We start from the raw sequence: 21,785 nt of genomic DNA, 5'->3' as shown, positions 1-21,785 counted from the left end.
ACGCTTTAATCATTTTCATACCCATACAAGTTTGTAAAGCTCTGTAGGAAAAAAACCCCAAGTGTTCTGTAGGTTATCTGTTGCTTTGCCTTTTTGGGTAGAGGGCCCTATTCACTTCAATTTGTTTTTCCCCAAAGCTGCTAAAGCACTTCAGGTTAAGAGAGAGAATGACTTCAGAGCACTCAATTTTGTCTTCCCTTAATGTAATCTAAGTTGCATTTTATTCCCTAGTACAAGTTTTTGTGAATAAATGTCTCGGACTCCTCATTCAGCATGATCTGAAGGGCAATTCTGAGCAGGATCAGAGGGATGTGGCTCTGCCCTTCTCGTGCCAGGTAGTTCGATGCAGAACCACTTTATTTCCCTTCTTTCCCTAGTTGCGGTTTTAGCCACTGCTTTTTAACGATCCACTGGTCTCACTTTCACTCAAGCCTTCGTTTTACTGTAAGTGCTGATGGATAAAGGTGTCCCTCTGTGTATCTCTGAGCACTCTGGATTACTGCATTAATTCTTAACCTGCATTAAACTCTTAACCTAATGAAGGCTGCAATATTTGGTCCAAGAAATAAATGCATACATACATACATATATATATATATCTACATGCACATATATATCTAGCACCACAGTATATAAACAATACTATAGATTATCAAAATATTATTAGAGGTGGTCTTTAAAAAAATCACCCTTCTGAACTGTTTTAATGTAAGAAAATAAATTTCATCTTACTCTAAATAAAAATACTCTTGCATTAAGAATACAATTCTACATTAATTTAACCCCCTTAAATCCATGCAAAAGTGTATGGTGCAACTTATTTCTTGCTGTCTGCTGTCAGGATGCAATGCATGTGCAGGAGAATGAGGGTGCAGTCGTGCTGCAAGTGTTAAGGAAGTGATGCGGGAATTCTGTACATTAACAGGTAGATGTCCAAGGTGGATTGTCATTTCCCAAAACCATTTCAAATGAGACTACTGTGGTTTACCTTTTATTTTCAAATTTATATTGAGTTTTGCTTTGTGACCAGGATTTAAGTACCAGCACATACTGATTATCAAATTATAGGATCCAAAATTTTATTTAAATAGTTTTTCTTTCTACAAAAATAGTTACACATAATACCTGTGTACATATTATGTCCTGTAGTTAACTCAATGCACAATTCACTGAAAAGTTTTACAATCCTCCGAACAATACCTGTTTACATTTCAAGTTATTCAAATGGTAACTTGTAGGCACTTCCCATTTAAAAAAAAATTAAATGTAACTTATGCTACAATTAAGGCTGAAACACACTTCTTCTGTTAAGTTTGAGATCCATTTTCATATTGTTAAGTTGTTCCTATCTCTGTGGACTGCTCTAAATACTTGCAATGAATATTGACAACTTTTCCTTCAGTTCCTCCAAAATTGACCAGTGTTCTTAATGGAGTTGAAAACTGTCTCCTTAATATCTTTCCAAAATGTCCGTATTTTTTGTTCTGGTGAAACTTACCATACTTTTATGCTTTATTCCCTGAGACAGCCTGTAACGCCTTATCAATTGTTTATAATAATATATATTGAATGTTGCCATGCTAAGGTGAGATTTTTATATATGACACCTTACTCAAGAACATTTTATAGAAATTACTAACATAATTGGGTTCTTTATAGCTTTTAATATTCTTTATATAAAGATTTAATAGTTATCTCAACTCTTTCCTAATACACAGTATTAAGAATTAAATGGGTTTGGATTTGTTCTTTTTACCCAGCCAGTTTTTTGTTGCTGTTAGCCTAGTTTTCAAACAATCTGTACCAAGCGACACGTCAAAAATGTTTTTTTTTTTCAGTTTTCAGATGTCTTGATAAGTACCTGAAAAAAACCAAAATATATTATTTTCTAAAATCTACAGAAGCATGGCCTAAGACATTAGCTTTTCCCTCCTTCCAACTATGGCTATAGTGTAAGGCTGTAGCAATTCTCTTCAGTCACTTCTGCTGAATATTTTCTACTTACGGGGTCACACACATTCAGACACTTGGGAGAAACTTGAAGAATAAAAAAAATCACATGTTAATCTGAAAATGTTTGCATAGTATAATTAATATCCAAGATGGTGACTGAAAAAAGCTAGAAACACCTCCCTGTCTCCTTTGGTTGGTTTGTTTATCATGACCCAAAGTCTAGTGGCTATACTTACAGCACTGCAAAACTGGAGAATCATCCCATTTGAGCATTTCCAGCACTTTTTCTATGAAGTAAATTTAACTTCTCCCCTGAATAATTAATATAATTCTCCACATGTGTGAGTTTCTCCGCAGAAAATCCCATTCAAAATTAAATAAAAATTAATGATTATCAATACTATATGGTAGGGAGAACTGAAACTCATCTGATAAAGCTTTAAGTAAAATGCTTTTATTAACATGCTTACCTCACTGAGTATTGCCCATACAGGAGAATCAGAATTGACTGATAAACGAATAGCCTGTATTTTTCCTATTGACTGATTGATACTGCCTTCTGCAATTCCATTTTCAAAAGCCCCTAAATAGAAAATAAAACAAGACCCGTACAAACATATATTAGAATGAAATATGCTTCCAAGTGAACTTATGCAAAAGCTCTAAATTACAAATTAACTCCAGGGATACAACATTACGGGAAAAAAAAACCTTTTGGAAAAGGTCAAACAATAACAACTGAAAGATAAAGCTATAAACAAGAGGAAGGATTCATTCCTTCAGTTACAGCAACTCGGAGCTGGAGAAGAATACAAGAAAATAAAGAACCTAGAGCTACAAATGTTAAAAAATAAATTTAAATACGTTAGTAGTGACCATATACATATGGCACACATGGTCATGTTAAATAATCTAAAAGACCTTTTCCGAGAAGTATGATTATTTTTAAAAAGATATATTAGGAATCATGGACCAATGCTTATACGTTTCTTCACTAGTTCAATGCTTTATAACTAACCTTATTAAACTGGCATAAAATCACTGCAGACAAATTAAAAACTCATCCCATGTATGATATTCGTTTCCTGTCAACTTGCATGTGCAACTGTGAGTTGACAGCATTTTGGTTTGGATCTCTAATTAGAGCAAAACAGCCCCGAGGAGGTGGGAGAGAGGTGCAAATCAAAGCAAACAAGAAGCGTTGGTCAGGTGAAAGTGGTTCATTGGGAGAAAAGAGCAATTATGTGGTAGAAGAGACAGAAGAAAGTGGCAAGCAAAACAGATCTCCCAATAGTCCATTTTTGTTCCCATAGCGGCATTTTAGTTTAGGTAATAGTATAAACCAGGCCTTGGCAAGTATGTGGAGAATCTGCAGTTCATTTAAGAGAAGTCACACACCACCCTGAGGAAGGAAGAAGGGGAAGCAGGGGTGGGGGCAAAAAGGGGGAAGGTGCATCGCGTTATGCTTCATCTTCATTTCAGGTTGGAGGACAAGTTAATGCTGTCATCATCGTAAGAAATCCTTGTCTTCAGCTAAGACTGCAAAACCCAAACCAGAATCAATAATGCTATTAAGACCTTGCAGAGACTGCAATTAGTTTTTCTTCTAATTAGATGCCTTGGCTTTTGCCACTGCTGGTAGAGTTCTTCATTATTTAAAACAAAATAGGATAGTCATTGGTCAAACATCATATACTATAATATGCAGTAGCGCAAAGGGTTTCTTTTCCTTACTAGTTCACCTTGGAATGTTGTACTTATTACAGAGCTAATGAAATTCTCAAATGCAGAAACATTTTATACAGAAGAACAAAATTTCTGGTTTTGAAGTGACAATAAATAACGTACCTATTTTTAAATATCCGTCTTTGGTTGCTGGGTAGTTAAATTTACTTCCATTGTCAACCAGTTCTTTTCTTAGCATTTCCTGTAAAAAATGAAACAATAATATCTCCAGAAATATTTTATAGGGCATGACATTTTATGCTGAACATGATTCTTAAAATGAAATAGCACTGTGTATTACAGTTGGAAATGAGAGACTTACATCAGCTGGCAACACTTCCACAGTAGAGTTAAACAGTTTATCACCAGGGTGCTCCATGTTTCCACTTCTGAAGAAGTACCTGATGATAAAGGTATATTATTTCCAGGTATTTTATACTCCAGGAAAGTTCTAGGGAAGTAATTCTTTCCTGTTTTGAAGGAAGTGTCAAATACCTTTTTTTTAATTAGTTGTGGGCTATAGAGAACAGAAACAGGCATTGAAACTTTCTAGTGTGTGACCAAATCATACGAGAGGCTTTTTATTTTAAACAGAACAAGCATTAAACCTATCTTTCTCTGGAACCACGAATGCAACTGTTCCCCCTTTTCAGTGCTGAAGTTCCAAATAAATTAACTTTCCAGGTTTAAACGGCTAAGGAAGATCTGCCCTCTGATTCCTCTCACCCTAAGGCCGAGGTGAGATGGGCTTCTAGAATGCAATAGCAGCAAAAATCCCTGTTTCTACTAGACCATATGCTACATGCCAACAGAATCCCCCTTTTTATCAATACTGATCAATTCAGGTGCTTCTAAATAATCTCCTTCATAGCCAATGAGAAACAGCAATGTCAAAGCAAGAATCCAAGCAAAAACACTTATGAGATTTTAAAAAAATTAATAAATCCCTGTTTGGTTTTAAATTTCTGGCATTAGAGTTCTTAGGTTTTTAGATTCAAAAAGAGCTAAGGAAATTTAAAGCATCAACCTCCCTCCTCTGGTGTCAAACAATCTTAAGACCTAAGAAGACCACCAAATATTATAGGATTAATTATATGTTTTCACAGATTAGCAATGTGATGGGGCTGGGACCAGCCATTAGGCAATACCATATGTAAGTTAGTTTCATCCAGTACAGCTAGTAACAGGAAAATGCAAAAATACAGGCTACCCAAGTTTCTCAAAGCATAAACCAGTTAATTAACAGTGTTCATCACAGAATACCAGTGTTTATTATAACAACTGCAATTTAGTGCAGCTCACTAGATGGAGATACAGACTTGCTTTCTTAGATTTTTTTTTTTAAATAAATGAGAGACCTACCATCTTTGCAGAAGTGGAAGTCTCTTAGTTTTGTGACCAGTTTTGGGAAGAAGTGTAACAACTGTGAAGGAGTTTTCTCTCTGAATATCGTTACAGAGATATGGTAATTATCGTAATTTGTGTCAGAGACGCTCTCCTGGAACCATATTTCTTGCTAGGTTAGTTTTAACACAGATCTGTTCTCCAATCTGACACAGAGAGAAGAAGAAACTTTGCTGAACCAGGCAGGACTGCTTCTTTCGGTGCCAGCCTCAATTTGTATTGTTCATAGAGTGCATCCTTCTGAAAAACACTTCTCTATCTTAAGCTACAGGTGTCTATTCCTTTCAGAGATGCCTAAGTTGAATGATGTGAAAACAGAGAAGATAGTTTCATCTTAGAATGAGAAAAATATTCAAGGTGACACTTGGCTGTAGATGCAAACACGTGAAGGCTGGCTGTGACCCAGGTGTTCAAGCTCTTATTACAGGCAATGGAGGTACACTCAATACCGTCAATGAAACTTAGCAACTGGCTCAAGTGACCACACGGAGAATGAGAGAAGTAGCTGTCTAGCTTCCACTGACTGTATCAAGTAGTCTCTATCTGTCATGCATGGTAGGAGCTTACACACCTACCTTACGTAGACATCTCTACTGTAAACGCCTACATTCAAGTCTCTGAATCTTCACTGAATCCCACCTTTATTAACTCACTCTTCATTATTTCCCCACAAGAGCGATATTTTCTCTTCGCTTTCACCTACACTGATAAGTGTCTGGTCTGGGACACGGCCTTTGACTTGACATCATGCAAACAGCCTTTCTGTTGACAGCTATAGAAATAAAGCTTTCACTGCTTCCATTGATTAAATTCATTCGTTAAAAACAAATTCCCTTGAGAATTATCATAAGAGAATGTAAAATATTTAACTGAAGAAATAAAAGGAAAAAAATTTAAGAAGCTCTCTAAATACCAAGGAAGAAATGTATTTCAGGAGGGGAATTCAAGAAGGGGAGCAGATAAATAGCAAATCATGGCTTTTTTGGTCAGTAACGAGGCTATGGTTTATGTGAACAGTTGAGCACTGGTGATTTTGAAGAGACTCAATCATTTCCAAACTGGATATGTTTAGGTTTCCATATTCCATATCATATAATACTTACTTTTCAACTTTCAGTGGATTTAAAAAGGTGAAGCTGATGTAGTCCCCTGCCACTGGAGCTGAAGCCCAAAAACAGTCTTTTCCTGTATAAACTTTTTCCAAGGTATATTGCTGGTATATTCTTAGGCTTGTATCCACTTTTGCAGGTGGATTATTATGTGCTTTATGTAGGACATTTTTGCCAAAATCTTTATCCTGTTGGATATAAAAAATGTAATTTCACTCATACAATGAAAAAAAAGTGCTCCAATATCTTGAATTACTAGAGGAAACTATTCCAGAAAATAATTACCTCAGTGTCAAAAAATATACAATCCATGTCTAATAGAAATAGAATATTCATTTCAGTGTAATCACTGAGACTCAATGTTACAGTTTGTAGACAGAGCTGTACTGATTATTTCTCAGTTGCCTAGATTTAAAAATAAACCTCTCCACAGTAAGCTATTTCATAGTTGTCTACTATGCCTTCTGCCAGAACACCTGAAATTGGTCTCTGCTAAAGGCTACATGAGCCTCTAGTCTGATCCAATACAGCAATTTGAATGATGTCATGACAAGTCTAAATGGCGCCATCAGGACATCCCTGAAGTCTGGTGCTTCATTGCTCTTGTCCTTATCAGATACGTGGTAGATCCACTATTAGCCCTCCAAACTCTCCCTAAACATCTATGGCCATCATGATAGCCACACTCTTGTCCTACCGGTACACCACCTTCTTAATAGTCCCTCGTATTGGGATTGTGGACTATTCGGCCAAAATAAACCATCATAGCCGTTTGTGTTTCTACGGTGCAGAGCACAGGAAACCTTGTGCTGTGAAGAGGGTTCCTACGCGCCATGAAATGCTACTGTGACTGGTACAAGTGTTCAGGTTAGAGATTCAAAGATGTTTGTGCAGAAGCAGTGTGCCCCACCTGCAGTTTAGATGCCAGATCAATATTCTCCCCCAAATCTGTAAACCAACATTCTTGGATATGGAAATGCCATCTAATGCCAAAGATGCAATGCTTGAAACTGATTTGAGAAACAAGTCAGAACACAAGCATATAATTTAGAAATATGGCATTAATTTCTTATCCTTACTTTCAAATTCTGTATCTTCCCAGCTAATGACGAATAAAGTCCCACATGCTGAAAGAGAGATGGTTTAGCACGGATACGTAACTTTGCCTTTTCCTTTTCGCAGTGTATCTGGAAAGAAAGCAAAAGGGAGTGAAGTTTTATTTAAATAAAGGAGAGACAAACTAAGTTCCATAAGGGAATTTCATTATGTAGTTGAGGGTATGGGTCCAGGTTTTTTATCCATATTTAAATGAGTAATCCTTAGATTAACAGTCACCTTATTTCAAATAGACTGTTTCTAGACCTAAACTCGTAATTCCACTCGTGGTGCTATGTAGATTTGAAGGCTCAACCACCACTAATTCAGGGAATTCTGCACTGTATACCATCAATCACACCTCAGAGTGACAAAAATGGACCTCAAATCTGAAACTGATTGATTTTTTTTAACTGTTTCTGGCAAATGTAATTTCAACTCTTGGCCTTGCCATATCATTCTAATTAAACTATTTTGACCAAAACTGACCTTCTTGAGATAGATTCTGGTTACATTTCAATCTTTATTGTTTTGGCTATTTCTGCTATGTTTGACAGGCTTATAATGTACTATACTGTACTATAAGTTATGTATCTTTTATCTTATAATTACATAAAGGCCTTAGATACTGTATTTCAATCCTGATTTTCCAGTTTAGTACACTTTATGACATGACATATACTAGGGAATTAAATAACTGTAATTTGTACTAATTTCTGAGTTTCTTGATTTTTGAATGATAACAAATTATTTCTTTAAATGTAATTTTTTGCTCTGTATCTATAGAGCATCACAGTTTGATACAGTGAAGCAAACATGCTACAACAATTAACGAGACATAATGAAGCATAATGGCATAGAACAGAGCAAAGAGCTAAAATGAGACTCCCTGGGTTCTACTCTCAGTTCTGCCACAGAATTATTGTATGAGTTTGGAAGATCATTTAATTTCTCTGTAGCACAGGTCTCACATCTTTAGATTTGAGAGGATAATGTGTTTACCTCTTCAATCAAGTGCTTTCAGTTCTATAAAAGAAAAATGCTACATAAGCTATATCAATGCCTTCTAAAGCTAGAAGTGATAAAGCCTTCACTCAGCTGGCTTAAACACCAAAACTCGTGGGGGATTTATGGTTTCCACCGAAGTACTAATTAAAAGTTCAAAACCACCTGGAAGGCTATAAAAAGAACTAAGTATTTTTATGTTTGCCCACAGCAAATGTTCAGCAAAACAATGTAAAAACACAATACATGCAAACTGATTTATTGGCAGCTGTTTCTTTGAAAAGCACACTATACTTTTGCTAGGAAAAAAATCATTATAAAAAAATAAATTTGTGACAGGGTTTGCAGTTCATCCCCTATAATAATGTAGTCTCTAGCATATCTCCTCTTATGCTATGGCAGCACTACCAAAAGAGCTACTGATGGTAGCAGCTGCGAATAATCAGTAGCACAGGACTGGTGTGGCCATTTGTGCAGGAACGGAGATAAGGCTCCTCGTTGAGTCAGGGCTCCCATCTGTGCAGCCTGCTAGTCCCCACTACACGATAGATACATGCCACTGCATACGGTCACAGAACCATAGAATGCTTTGGGTTGGAAGGGACCTTTAAAGATCATCCAGTTCCAACCTCCCCACCATGGGCAGGGACATCTTTCACTAGATCAGATTGCTCAAAGCCCCATCCAATCTGACTTTCAACACTTCCAGTAATGGGTCATCCACAGCTTCTCTGGGCAACCTGTTCCAGCGTCTCACCACCCTCACCGTAAAAAATGTCTTCCTTATGTCCAATCTAAATCTACCCTCTTTCAATTTAAGACTGTTGCCCCTTGTCCTGTCACAACAGGCCCTGGTAGAAAGTCTTTCTCTGTCTTTCTGGTAAGCCCCCTTTTAAGTATTGAAAGGCTGCAATAAGGTCTCCCTGCAGCCTTCTCTTCTCCAGGCCAAACAACCCCAACTCTCTCAGCCTGTCTTCACAGGAGAGGTGCTCCAGCCCTCGGATCATTTTTGTGGCTCTCCTCTGGACCCGCTCCAACCAGTCCATGTCTTTTTTGTACTGGGGACGCCAGAACTGGATGATGGTTCATAAGAGGTAAACACTATGAAGTTTCTGAACCACGCAGAGATCTGATGGCTCTGATCATCACAAACTGTCTTTTCCAACTCGGTGAGCAGATGTAGCTGAATCTTGGTATGTTAATACTCAGCCCAGGCTGAGTATTAAACATGTGCCTAACACCCATTGCCACAGGATGGCACATAAAAGCCACGAACGGGTGCCCTGTTGACCCTCCCGGGAGGCATAGTGTGTGATCACTTAGTGACACTCTTAGTTGCTTGGAAAGGGGAAAGCGTGAGGATTTCTGTCAGCTTGCCTTCTCTGGCGCCTGTAGGGAAGTGCGCTGCTTTAATCTGTCAGAGGAGCAGCAGCAGCTGGGATCTCTGTCCTTCTTCCAGCCTCCGTTTTCTGCATTCTCATGAATAGTCCCAGTAGGTCATGCCACTGGTCAGTCCCACCCAAGGACAGCGCGCGACTGACTTGTCTTAATAGGTTTTTGCTGCTCACAGCAATTGAAATTGCAATTGCAGAAGTGAAACTCACTAAAAACTTCCTGATACCACCGGGCTTTGGCTTGGCCAGAGCAGACTCGCATGAGCTGCCTGCCTGCCTTTCAGGAACACAGCTTCGTTTTAGGTATGAATCAGGTCTTAGAACCTAGAACAGTCACTTAAAAAATAAAAGCAAAATGTTTCATCTATTGGATGAAAGTTGACACGTTAGATCTGGAATGGGTGATGTTAACATAACAGTATCTTTTTTTTAATTCTGTTATCACAGGCAGGCAAGAACCTAAATTAGAGGTACCTGAGGCTCACTCTAACTCCTATGAGCCGGCCTAATCCATGCAGTAGGATTTCAAAGCTTACTCCTATCCGTATGAAGTGGGAATCAAGACTCCTCAGTGGCATTACTAAGTGTAAAACCAGGGATCTTCCGCTATCCCCAGGAGTCACCTCTGCTACACAGTACAACTTGAAGCTTGTTTGTTCTGCTCCCCTCAGTCTCCTGCTCTGCACGACTCCTACCTGTCTCCTCTTCCTTCTTTATCAACACAAAACTAACATGTGCGAACACCTGGAGTGGGGACTGGCTATGCTAATCAAACAAAGCTCTTGAACCTTAAAATCAAAAAGGAGCAGAAATTCTGGTCAGTCCTCCGTGGCACAGTCTGTTATACGAGAAAAGTGTGAGCAGTTACCAGCATCAAAGACTGGTGAGAGAAAGAAAGCAAAAGGACATAAAGAAATACTTATCATTGGGCTCACCTGTAGTGCTAGAAATGGCACCTTTTGCAATTCAACACAACTGTTTCTTCCATTTTCAGTGAAAAGTATCGTTTAGTTCGTTCAATCTACATGTTTATTACATGAAAATTAACTCTATCCCAGCGGAAACCAGGACACCCTGCATTTTTTTTTCCAGGCAACCAGTCAATTTTTTTCCCGGGTCGTAAAATATTTAAAGCAAAACACTTAAGTTTTGCTTCCTAAAAGAAAGGAATTGGTATGCAAAATTCAGAACAACTGTGGTTGTAAAATTCTATGGTTTACTGACTTTCATATTAGAAGGTCAGCAGAAGGTTACGAGAAGTGGTAGCCCACTTAGGTTTACATATTCAAAATTTTCTTTGGTGCTGCAGGGTTGCCTGTGTGACCAGCTGCAGGCAGATGTGAGCTTGTGCTGCCCATGTTCTGAGCTGATGGAGGGAAAACAGCTCTGGTGTGGAAATCTGAATTTCTGTGCGTCAGGCTGCTCCATATGCCCTAATGGGCTCAAACACTGTGCCACCCTATGCAGACCTGCAGCAGATCTTTCCCCACAAATTCCAAAGTAAGTCAGGTTTGAGAGATTTCTATTCCGCTTTTTACAAATAAATTATTTTGTCACTGAGACTGTTTGAATATTACTTATGTTCATAAATTCATAGACATACTTACTGCATCCTTTTCTGGATTGCACACTTTAACCCAGACCAGGTGGTCTATAAGCCAGTCTATGGGCTTATCTTTATAAAACATGAGAAAAAATTCCACTATGAGTGGCAGGTCTTCTGATTTAAACAATTTTCCTGAAAGCAAGACAAGAAGTTGCATATTCAGATATTTTTATTGCTGTGCAAAAATCACCAGCTTTATGTTTACTCCAGCCTTAAACACATGGACGTAATTCTGATACTTAGTGGAAATTTCACACAGCCTCCAGCTCTGGAGATTTGCTTATCCTCCAGCTTGCTGGGATTTTGAAAAGATTTCCATTCCATGCCTGACGATATTCTCACATAGTCAACCAGTTGACTAATAAAGCATGCAGTTATATCCTAGTTCCAAACACAAATCTGCCAGTCACCTGTATCAGTGTGTCAGATGAAACAAAGTCTGAGTAACTCCTCAAAATGCTAGACATGCAATTTCACTAGCAATACTATACTGAGTATCTTTATATTAAGACCTAGATATGAAAAATGCTGCTATTAAAATACTATCACTGTTCATTTAGTTCTCTTGCTATTTGTATTAGCAGATTTTGTCAGATTTCCTTGTTTGACCTAACACTTATGAGGTGTTATCACAAGTAAATTGTATTAGAACTGAAGAAAAAACATAAAAAGAAACTTACTACTAAAAATAATAAAAACCCTTCCCTATGATACGGGATGCATGTTCTGCTCCACAAAGGAAAGGAAGCACATTTTTATAGATGGTTCAAATTCCATTCTTGAAAAGAAGACTACACGCTATAGGGGCACATAGTGCCCCGAGGTGGAACAATTTGCTTCTTATGGGAACCCAACTATTAGATCCTATGCTGAGGAGACTCTGCATTAAAAAGACAGTTTGAGAGAGCACAAAGTAAAAGACTTTCAGTAGGAGCTATCCTGAAGAACTAAGGAAGTTTTGCTATGTGAGTCCTTCCATGTTTTGAAATGTAACTCCGAGTAAGACCTACTTGACCTACACAGCTCCAAATCCAGTTGACCCTGCTGAGGTCTTAATACTTACCAATAAATCCAAGCTGGGAGAACTCGAGAATCATCCAGTCTTGGGACTGTTTAGCAGCAAAATTTTGTATACTTTGAATATAATCAGGTTTGGCTATAATATCGTCTTCCAGCTGGGAAAAAAAAAGGCAACAAAAAACCAGAAGGCAAGTGGTGGTGATGTTGCCACATGTAAGTGATAACTGCATTGTGTTTGACTGCTGTACAGTGCGTACTGAAGTTGTGCCAAACTACAGTGGATTGCTATTCAGCTTCTACATATATCTCTGTTTCAGTATCATTCATTAAATATTTTACAGGAGTGAATATAACACCATGAGCGGTTCTCACTTTTTCGAGAAAGGAGGACTCGCTACCTTAAAGAGATCTCACTTAAAAGAAAACATTAAGTAAGAAGATAGAGGTTAAAGAAGAAGACAGTAGAGACAGTTTGTACTGAAGTTGTATAAGCATTGATAAGCAGCAGGAACAAATTGTTTGAAAGGAGAGGCGTCAAGCAGATGGTTAAAAGCTCTGTAGAGTAGCTTGGGCAGACTTCGTCCTACCTAAAAGGTGACTGAGAGGAACTGTGGATGATTACTGAGATGCTAGTAGACAGCAAGTTGTTTCAGGGAATACTAGTCATGAAAGAAGGAACATGCTGTGAAGCACACTGAAAGACAGGAATACATAAGAGCTTTCGAGGTGTTGTAAAGGCTGACACTGAATACAGCAGTAGAGCCAGCTAAAGGATACTCAGAAAAGGAGCCTGACATCCATCAAGGAAATGGGAGAGGCCTTGGCTGCATTTTTGCAGGGCTTTCAGAGAAGAATGGGGGATCTGAAAAGCCAGAAGCCGTTCCAGTTACTAAAGCTGAGGACAAGTCCAAACAAGGAGTTTAGAGGTAATGGAAAGGACACAAAGGAAATAAATGAACTCCAGAAATAATTAAGGCGCAAGTAATTCAGGGTTTGAATTCACTATGGGTGTGAAAAACACAGGAAGAGGAGGCTAAGCCTTCAGGAAAATGTTGTTGGGGTGCAGTGTAATTATACAGTTAATTTGATCTAACTGCTGTACTTCATTGGCCCTGGTGCTTGTCTGGTGGGACTGGAATCTGATTCAGAAAGCTAAATAGGTAGAAAATGAACACTATGAGAAAAAAATTGCATGGTTTCCTGCTGGTTTTGCATCCTCAACTGACTCTGTGCAGAGTCAGCAGCAAGAGCATGAGAGAGCAGGTCCACAGCTTTTAGCTTATTTTGGCCATTACTACAAGCGTAGGGCTGGCGGGGGAGAAATGCGTTGTCAACAGTGAACCCAGGAGGAAGTACAATGAAGTCTGAAAGACAAGATTAAGAGATCTGTTTTGACCCTGTCAGCTTTTGCTGATGGTAAGATAACAAAAAGTAGATAGATGGAGATGAACTGATCAAGATGAATGCTTATTAACAGATTCTGAGATCTGGGAATTGAGTCGAGGTGACAGTTATGCAGAAGAGAACAAAAAAACCCCAAAACACCAACTTACAAGAAAACTTGCATAAAATAATTTGAGCTAAGAGGATTATCCAGTAGCTAGATGTAAAGGGAGAAGAGCAAGGAATCAAAGAGAGTTTCAGAGAATCCTTATCAAAGAAAATTTCAGAGAATCCTTAAAGAGAAAGTGAGGGGCACCCAAAACAGGACAAAAGGCAGAGAGAGGACTATCTCAAAAACCTAGTGAGACCACCATATTGAGAAATACTAGAAGAAAGTGTACAAAAGTAGTAAAGATGAAAAATATAGAGGCTGTGATGCAAAGTGGGTGTGAATGTGGTTATGAACTGAAAGTAGTTTTGCATAGCGAGAAGTCTGAAACAGTCTTTTCTGAAGCTGGCAGTTAAAAATGCATATTGGAGAATGTAGTTTGATATCCTATGTAGCGCAGGCCATTAAAAGTTGTTTACTTAACCCTGTACTAAGCCCCATAATTTGTGTTCAACTAAAGCACATCTTGAAGACAATCTGCCATTGCTTAGAGATTTCAGTTTCGATTCTTTTACAGTAAGCTATACTATGTGTAATTATCCTGAACGTTTAGTACGTGGTAGCCAAATTCTAATTTGAATTTTTCTGGCTTCAGCTTACAGCTGTTTGTTTTTCATATGCTGTTATCCACCAAAGGAGATTACGCAGTGGTTGTACGTAGCTGGATCAGGAAGTTTAAGATAGGAACTGTCTAGTCCATTTGCCCCATTGCCATGAGAAGGCCAGCAGAACACATCATCGCAGCTAATTTCCCTTCACTCATCAGTACTTTGGGACGAAAAAAGAAACGTGCCCAAAAGCAAGGCTATGGAAACTTCCTAAATAATAGACAATAAATAGGTTTCCATTTGTTTTTCTTACGTGGGTTATCTAAGAGAAGTAAAAATGAAGAAGCGATAAAAAAGGGGTAGCACACAATGGAAGTTTAGGCATTCAGACAGGAAAGTATCTTCCTTTCTAAATTATATTAGGGTATTTTTATATTTTGAATCACCATTCAATGAATATGTGAAGACTGTTAAGCTGAAAAATCTTATTCTCTCATTTTCCACAGAAAACAAACCTCCAATGAAAATTTCAGCTAAAAATGCACTTTCATGAAAGTTATTCCTTTTAGGAACTCTACCAAATAACAGGCTTGACCTAGAGTCTAGTGGGGGGGGAGAAAAAAAAAATAAAAATCAATACAAAGACTCCTAATGACTTCACTGAGCTGTTGCTCGGGCCTTAAAACCATTAGAGAAACACACTGGAGAAATTATAATAATGGTGTACAGGTAAGTGCTGCCAGCAATATATATTACCAGTATATACACGTTATATATAAATACACAAAGCTTTCCCAGCCTCCACAAGGAAAAAACTCATGAGGTGAAAAAAGCATAGCAGTAGTTCAGGTAACTAAGTTTGAATTTTACAGCAGATTTTAACTGAAGATACTAAAAGATTTATTTAATGTTTTATTTTTGGTTCACCTGAGTGCTAATAGAAAACACTTCCCAAAAAATGCTGTATCTGAGTTTCTCAAAGATGCTTTCAGATTTGCAATGTTTAATCACTTCAGAAGGAACTAAGTCTATACAGACACAAAGAACAAATGGTTCTCCTCACTACTAGGTTGGAATTCGAATGCCTGCTTTTATGGCTATGTTAAGATCCCATTATCTTGTCTCTGACATTATTACAAGTGCCTCAAGGGGCTCTGGTGGACTCCAGGAAGTATAGTGAAAGTGGAAACAAGTATTTCAAAGTTCTCTTAGTTTTTTATTGATGAAGAAAACTTCACAAAAAAGCCCAAAAGGAGCAGTTGCTGGTTGGGAGGGGGGAAGACAGGCAAAGTAGAAGGGATGCTTCAAGTAGAAGAGATGAGATGCGATGAGATGAGATGACTGATGGGATTTACTGTCTTTTTTCAAAGATTATGTTTGATCAGTAGGTAAGGTTCATCCACAGTGTAACCCTGTTAGCTTCAATGGACTTCACAAAGCTACTTGCTTAAATCCTGATTCAGCAGTATCCTAGAATGAGTGTTTATGTGTTTATTCAGCTAAGATCTTGCCTGGCTCATGATATCATGTAGACATTAAGGGTAATACATATGCTTATCTTCTTTCAAAATTCAGAAGTTAATATCAGTCACCCAAATGATACCATTCCTGACAAAACAGTAAATAAAATCTAAGCTAGTTCAAGTTTTCCCTCAGATCACTGAAGTAAATCTTTGTACCAGGCTGAGGAAAGGGATTTTTAAGTTACTTGCTTTCCATTAATACAAGGCTTCCAAACGGAGGGAGATCATAACTAACTTTATGGCAGCATGTGTTCCTTCTTTTCACCTGTACTCTACAGAGTACTTTCTGGGCAGACCGGCATCTGTGCTACAGAAGCAGCTGCAGACTGGACACAGAAATGAAGAAGTGGATATACTAGGTAACAGTATGAGGAAAGCATAGTTTCTTTCTAAGAAAATTCTGAATGCAGCCATAACTACCAACAGACCATCACAATCCAGGCTTTGCTCCGAATAACACAGTTCAGTCCTTATATAATGTTCCAGATGAGAAAACACATATTCTCAAATTTCTTTAAAAATACAAATACATAAGTAAGTGATTTCCATGCAAACATGAATGCTTGGAGAAGTTTGTAATAGAAAGGGACATTAAGTGTCTGGCAGCATGCTTAACAATTCCCTTCACCGCATTTCCCAGGCCTTAATGCTCTAGTGCACTTAGTAAACTTGGGTAGTGTTCTTAAAAAGATACAAAAGTCAGGGGAAAATACTTCATTTTCCAGTAAACCTTAACTGTTCAATAGGCAACATTTTTCTTTGTCCACCTGTCTTCTGAGTGCCTATGCCAAATTTGAGAACGGAGCATAGACTCTTGAGTAGCCCAGCTCAAATGCGTTTGTGTTAAATGCTGACAAAAATTGTACGAGATGCCTGCTCTTGCGGTCTTCTCTTCTGCTTCTGGGAATCTTGTGAGGTACTTATGTGATACAGAGACTGAGGCCTGTTCGAGCAGGAGAAGACCCAGGAAAACTAAGAACTAAGCAAAATGCTGTTCTGAGCTTTTTTAAAAACTGTTGACATTCACAAGCTACATGAAATTTTATGGATCTGTTCCATTATTGAACAGTCATGATAAATTTTTGAATCTCTGGTGGTGATTATCGTCTTTATGGAGTGCAAATTAGCACAAATCTATAATGATGGCTAAACTAAGCCTGAATACATGGGGATCTTCTTAAAGTCTTAACACTCTAAATCTTCTGGAGAATTTAGGATCTGTACCAACTTGCAGTTTAACCTTGTCTCCAGTGTCACTATACTGGTATGTTTCCCTATCTGTAAGGGGTTTTTGGTTCATTGTGATCTCAGCTATAACCTGGACCTACCACCACTATTCTGTCTTGCTGCACCGAGTGAAAAAAACATTAAACTCTGACTTTCTTAACCTAATCAAATCAGGGTTTCATGCTTCAGTTACCTTGTTATTCAACCTCACAAATGACAGGAAGGTACAGATGGATTTAATCAAATAGTACCTGGCTACAATATATATATAAACACAGAAATACGTGGATGCTTGTAAAGAGCACAGGCAAAATACACAGAAAATGACAATAGATTGCTGATTTTATTGAGGCCTTTGAAACAAATTAAAATTGCCAAAGCTAATAATCAGTACAGATGTAGTGCAGCTACTTAATGATAATGTGAACATACCTGTAAATAAAATGTTCCCTTAGGTTGGGCATAGAGCATTAAAAAGCTATAATCCAAATTCTGTTTAGTTCTCCACCTAAACATAAGCAGCAAATTCTGATAAGCTTTTTGGGGGGGTTGCAAGAGTTATTTCTATAATAAAAGCGTTTCTAATGCTCTGCAGTTTTTTCTCTACAGTAAAATTGCAAGGTTGAGTATTCTAACTCCTTGTTAAGTGAATAAAAATTCCCCTATAATCAGTGTAAACATTTGCAAATAATTTGACTTTCCTATAAAAGTTAACATGAACTAAGCAAAAAAATTTGATCTGTATCAGTATAGCCTGAAACAAAATGTCTAACAAGTATATTAATGTCAAATGACTTAAAGATTCTACTCATTATATTATGAACAGTAGAGATCGACATACAATAATTATTTAAAGTACTAAAATTAAGTGCTTTTACTGGTGAACAGCATGGAAAACAGGTTGATAAACTTCATTTTCAGGTTTAAATGTAAACACAGGTTTTTTTCTACAAAGTACCAGGCGATGAAGCTGATGTTTGATAATCAATGCTAAAAGACTAGAGTAATTTATCAGTATTTAATTAGCATAGAAGTATCTGATTCAAATCTAATCATATATGAAACTTAAGTATAAGTATGTAAACATTTTTATGCTCTGAAAGATAAAAAGCTTATCTATAAACCCAATATACATGCATACATACACTTGCTGATTTCCTTCAACCTAAACTCTCAGTACTGCAGCTCTCTTGCTGCATTGCTGGGGTAGCTTCTGATAAATTAGTTATTGTTGATGAAAGAAAATTAGTTTCCTCCAATAAATCAATTTTGTTAGGTTATAATTTCTGTATCAGTGAATTTGGGGCACATGAGTGAATGAAATCACCAGTTAGGATATATTATTAACAGGAGTATAAAAAGTCCATGATCCCCAAAAGTTAGGTCATTAATTAAACCCACAGTAGTTGTTACTAGTTAGCTAAGGGGACACATGGAGTCTCCTTCGTGTGTTCACAGAGCCTCTCCCTTATCTCTCACATAAAACATTTTCCTATTTTTTCCTTTATGACCAGATCATCTAGCCTATCGCCTCTTGGCATTATCCATCTGGTTTAAAACATGTGGGATGCCTAGAGTCAAGACTCAAAGGAGAAGCCTTGGCTCTCACCCTGAAGCTGACGTGCAGCATAGCTTTTCTCAAGATCTCCTTGTGTAATAATTTTTTTTAAAAGTATACTTGAGGTCCATTAGCTCTGAAATACAAAAACATTGTCAGCTCAAAGAATGTTGACTTTTGCAGAATTTTCCATTTTATACTCTTAGCAAAAGTTCTTAGGTTTTATACAGCTATCTTACCTTACTCTGTCCTCCGAATCCCCAAATGTTTTCTTCAGGTTGGAAAGATCTGGATAATAAGAAGCAGGAGGAGAAATAACCTCTAGGACGCCAGACTGGATTTCTCTGGGGAAGCTGTGAAGAGAAGCTTAGTGAGACTCCATTCCTCAAAAAGACTTCTGAGGGCAACCACAGACAGCAGCTCCCTAGAGTTAGATCTGCTCCTCCATAAGTGGAATTCACAACTCTAGCAAAGAAACTAAGTCACGTAGATTGTAAATTAGGAACCAAGAAGGGGTCTTTGACAACCATCAGAACAGGCAGGACTGTAACTCATCAAAGTCACAGAAAACACTGGAGAAGTGTGTCTCAGAAATCCTGCCCCTCCTGCATCTGTAGATGCTTACTTGTAATCCTGAGATGGTTGCCAAACTGCAGCAGTAATTCACAACCAAATCCACTGTCTAGAACTACACACAACTGGTCCCCCTTGCATGAGAGCTCCTAGCTTCCTTGTACTTGCTCTAACTCTAATTCTCCATTCTAGCCAAAATGACACTGTCCTGGAGTGGGGGGTTGGTATGGGGAGTCTGGGTCTAGTCTCTGCTCCAAGGATTAAATTTTCCATTTAAAACGTCATTGAAAAAATGTGTAATCAACTTTGGGAGCCAAACCTGGAAGTCAAATCTCCCCCTTCCTCCAGAATATATATATAAAAAAAACCCCTTCAGTTTTTAACAGGTATAGGATCCCTGAAATAAGGAGTTTTCAGAACTGAGTTCCCCATTTCCTATGATTAATGGAAAAAAGTTAACATTAAAAATTAAGCACATCGCAGTACAAGCATGCTTATGAAAAAGAATCTCAATCTTACCACGTAACACTGACAAAGTATCTACTCTGCAGTAATATTTTCAAAAACCGTAACGAAATCATAAAAATTATCTAAGTGCTTAAGTTGCTGTACGTATTGTACCTTGTGGTGCTCAACGGTACTGAGGAGGACTGCCTCGATCTTCACCTTGTCCTAGCCGCAGTACTCCCCGCTGAGCTAAACCCTCTGGAGGCAGGCAGCTCTTGCTATTACTCAACTAGCAGGCTCAGCCTGGGGAGTCTTCTGGGGGAAACCTGCACCCTAAAAACAGTCTGGGAAACCCTTGAGTAGAGCGGGACGTGCAGCAAAGCCTCACAAGTGAAGGAAAAGGGCTACCTCTCTGGGGATCGTGTTCAACTTTTTTTTGGCTGTTTTTGTTAATATTCTAAAAAAAGTTTATATGAAGATTGAGAGGTCTCTTGTAGGAATTTTAAAGGAGGAGAGAGGGGAAAGGCTGTTCCACTTCAAATACTGGCCAAAGTGGGGTTCTGTCACAGTAACTAATGCATGAATGAGCTTGTGCACCAAAGAAACCAGCAACACCAGTACTGCAGCACAATGAAGATTTCACCTCTTGCTTCCTTCAGTCAGCTGCACTTCAGGGCCTTTAGCCTTACCTGATTTGTGACTGTTAGCTACACTGTACCGTTTCTTAAAAAGCAGGTTTTGTAAGACGAAATCAATCTACCAATGAATGTATTTTTTTTGCCCAAACATTTTAATTTAGTAGTTGTTCTTCTCAAACTGCTCTAAGGTTTTACACATGCACATGATGCCGTAAATGTCTATGGGATAGAATGATAAGAGCATGCAAAACTGCAGTGGGACTCGAGCCTTCATTTGATAACTCTTATATTAATTTGGCACGGCAAAGAATATCCATCTCATGTGACCCATCATATAATCGTATTTAACATTATAAATAGAATCAGATTGCTGTCCAAAATCCATTGCCTTCATGAAAAAGAGGCAAATGAGGAAACAAAAACACCTAGAAAACACGACAGCCATCAGAACACATTGCAGGGCCGTGAAGTCAGTGGGGACCTAACACATGTAGCCTCAGGTGCCTTGAATTGCATCATTAATTTCATGGGGAAAAGACTGATGTTCAAGTAAATATTTATCAGAAGCTTAAGCCGAGACCTTGCCTGATTAGTTAAAGCATATTTATGAAATAAGAAAAGGAAAATAAACCGATATACATCCTTCTGTTCTGAATTTCACAGTGTGTTACGATACACATATTAAGAGTGCATGTTTGCCTCATTTCTTAGCAGTTCCATTTCATTATGGTAGAATTGTAATTTGTTGCTGAAATACTCTAATTCTCTCCATAAAAGCTCAAAATGTGTTTACTGATCAGTGTTACACTCTATGGGACTTACCTGGTTTTAACATCTTCTGCAACGCTGTTAACATATTCTGCATTCACCTAAAGAAAAGAAGGGGGGGTTCATTTCAAGTCACCCATTTTTGTATTAAGCAAAATTTTGTAGGGAATATTTACATGCAAAAACTTCATTTTTATTCTCTAATTCTTTTCATTCCAAACAAAAGCAGTATGTTATAGCAGCATTTCTACTAAAGGACAAGTATGGGGTTTTCAAGCCAACTGAGCTTTCAACGTAATTGAAAGTAGAACTGAACTATCTCCAGCTATGGTTTCTGCATTTTGTTTTTTCACTGCTTCTGCAGGAGGCCAAGCCATTTTCTGCATAAAATTCCATTCTACAGCTTTCGCTTATGCTAGAAAAGCACAGTCATATAACTGTCAGTAAAAAGTGCCATTTCCAAAAATCACAAAAGACGCTTGAGGCTGTTGAGAAAAGTCACCTAAGCAAAATTTTCTAAAGCTAGTGATACTTAAAAATTTTTATTTAGAGTTTCTGCCTAATATAACAAACTTATGGCTCTTAGTCTGGAAATTTTGAGGACATACTTATTCATTGCTGCTCTTTCATAAAAATAACA

General features: G+C 37.9%; 1 protein-coding gene across 3 annotated transcripts in view; it reads right to left on the bottom strand.

The window, feature by feature from the left end:
* Window positions 1-892: 892 nt before the first annotated feature.
* The window catches only part of MGAT4D (MGAT4 family member D), a 48,166-nt gene continuing 27,273 nt past the window's right edge, over window positions 893-21,785 (bottom strand). For 2 of the 3 annotated variants that reach the window (XM_075501032.1, XM_075501031.1), the window contains exons 5-15: window positions 21,200-21,246; window positions 18,959-19,072; window positions 17,594-17,669; window positions 12,355-12,466; window positions 11,293-11,423; window positions 7,271-7,378; window positions 6,186-6,379; window positions 4,001-4,079; window positions 3,802-3,880; window positions 2,424-2,536; window positions 894-1,861 (exon numbers count right to left, since the gene is read on the bottom strand). In XM_075501032.1, coding sequence (XP_075357147.1) covers window positions 1,835-1,861; window positions 2,424-2,536; window positions 3,802-3,880; window positions 4,001-4,079; window positions 6,186-6,379; window positions 7,271-7,378; window positions 11,293-11,423; window positions 12,355-12,466; window positions 17,594-17,669; window positions 18,959-19,072; window positions 21,200-21,246 — 1,080 coding nt within the window. In that variant the 3' untranslated portion in view covers window positions 894-1,834. Of the gene's footprint in view, window positions 1,862-2,423; window positions 2,537-3,801; window positions 3,881-4,000; window positions 4,080-6,185; window positions 6,380-7,270; window positions 7,379-11,292; window positions 11,424-12,354; window positions 12,467-17,593; window positions 17,670-18,958; window positions 19,073-21,199; window positions 21,247-21,785 lie in introns of all 3 variants that reach the window. The other variant, XM_075501034.1, reaches the window with a different exon arrangement.

The sequence above is a fragment of the Mycteria americana genome, chromosome 4, assembly GCF_035582795.1.
Source record: "Mycteria americana isolate JAX WOST 10 ecotype Jacksonville Zoo and Gardens chromosome 4, USCA_MyAme_1.0, whole genome shotgun sequence".
NCBI classification, from domain to species: Eukaryota; Metazoa; Chordata; class Aves; order Ciconiiformes; family Ciconiidae; genus Mycteria; species Mycteria americana.
The sequence above is the reverse complement of the archived record's forward strand: the minus strand, read 5'-3'. Positions and strand labels throughout refer to the sequence as shown.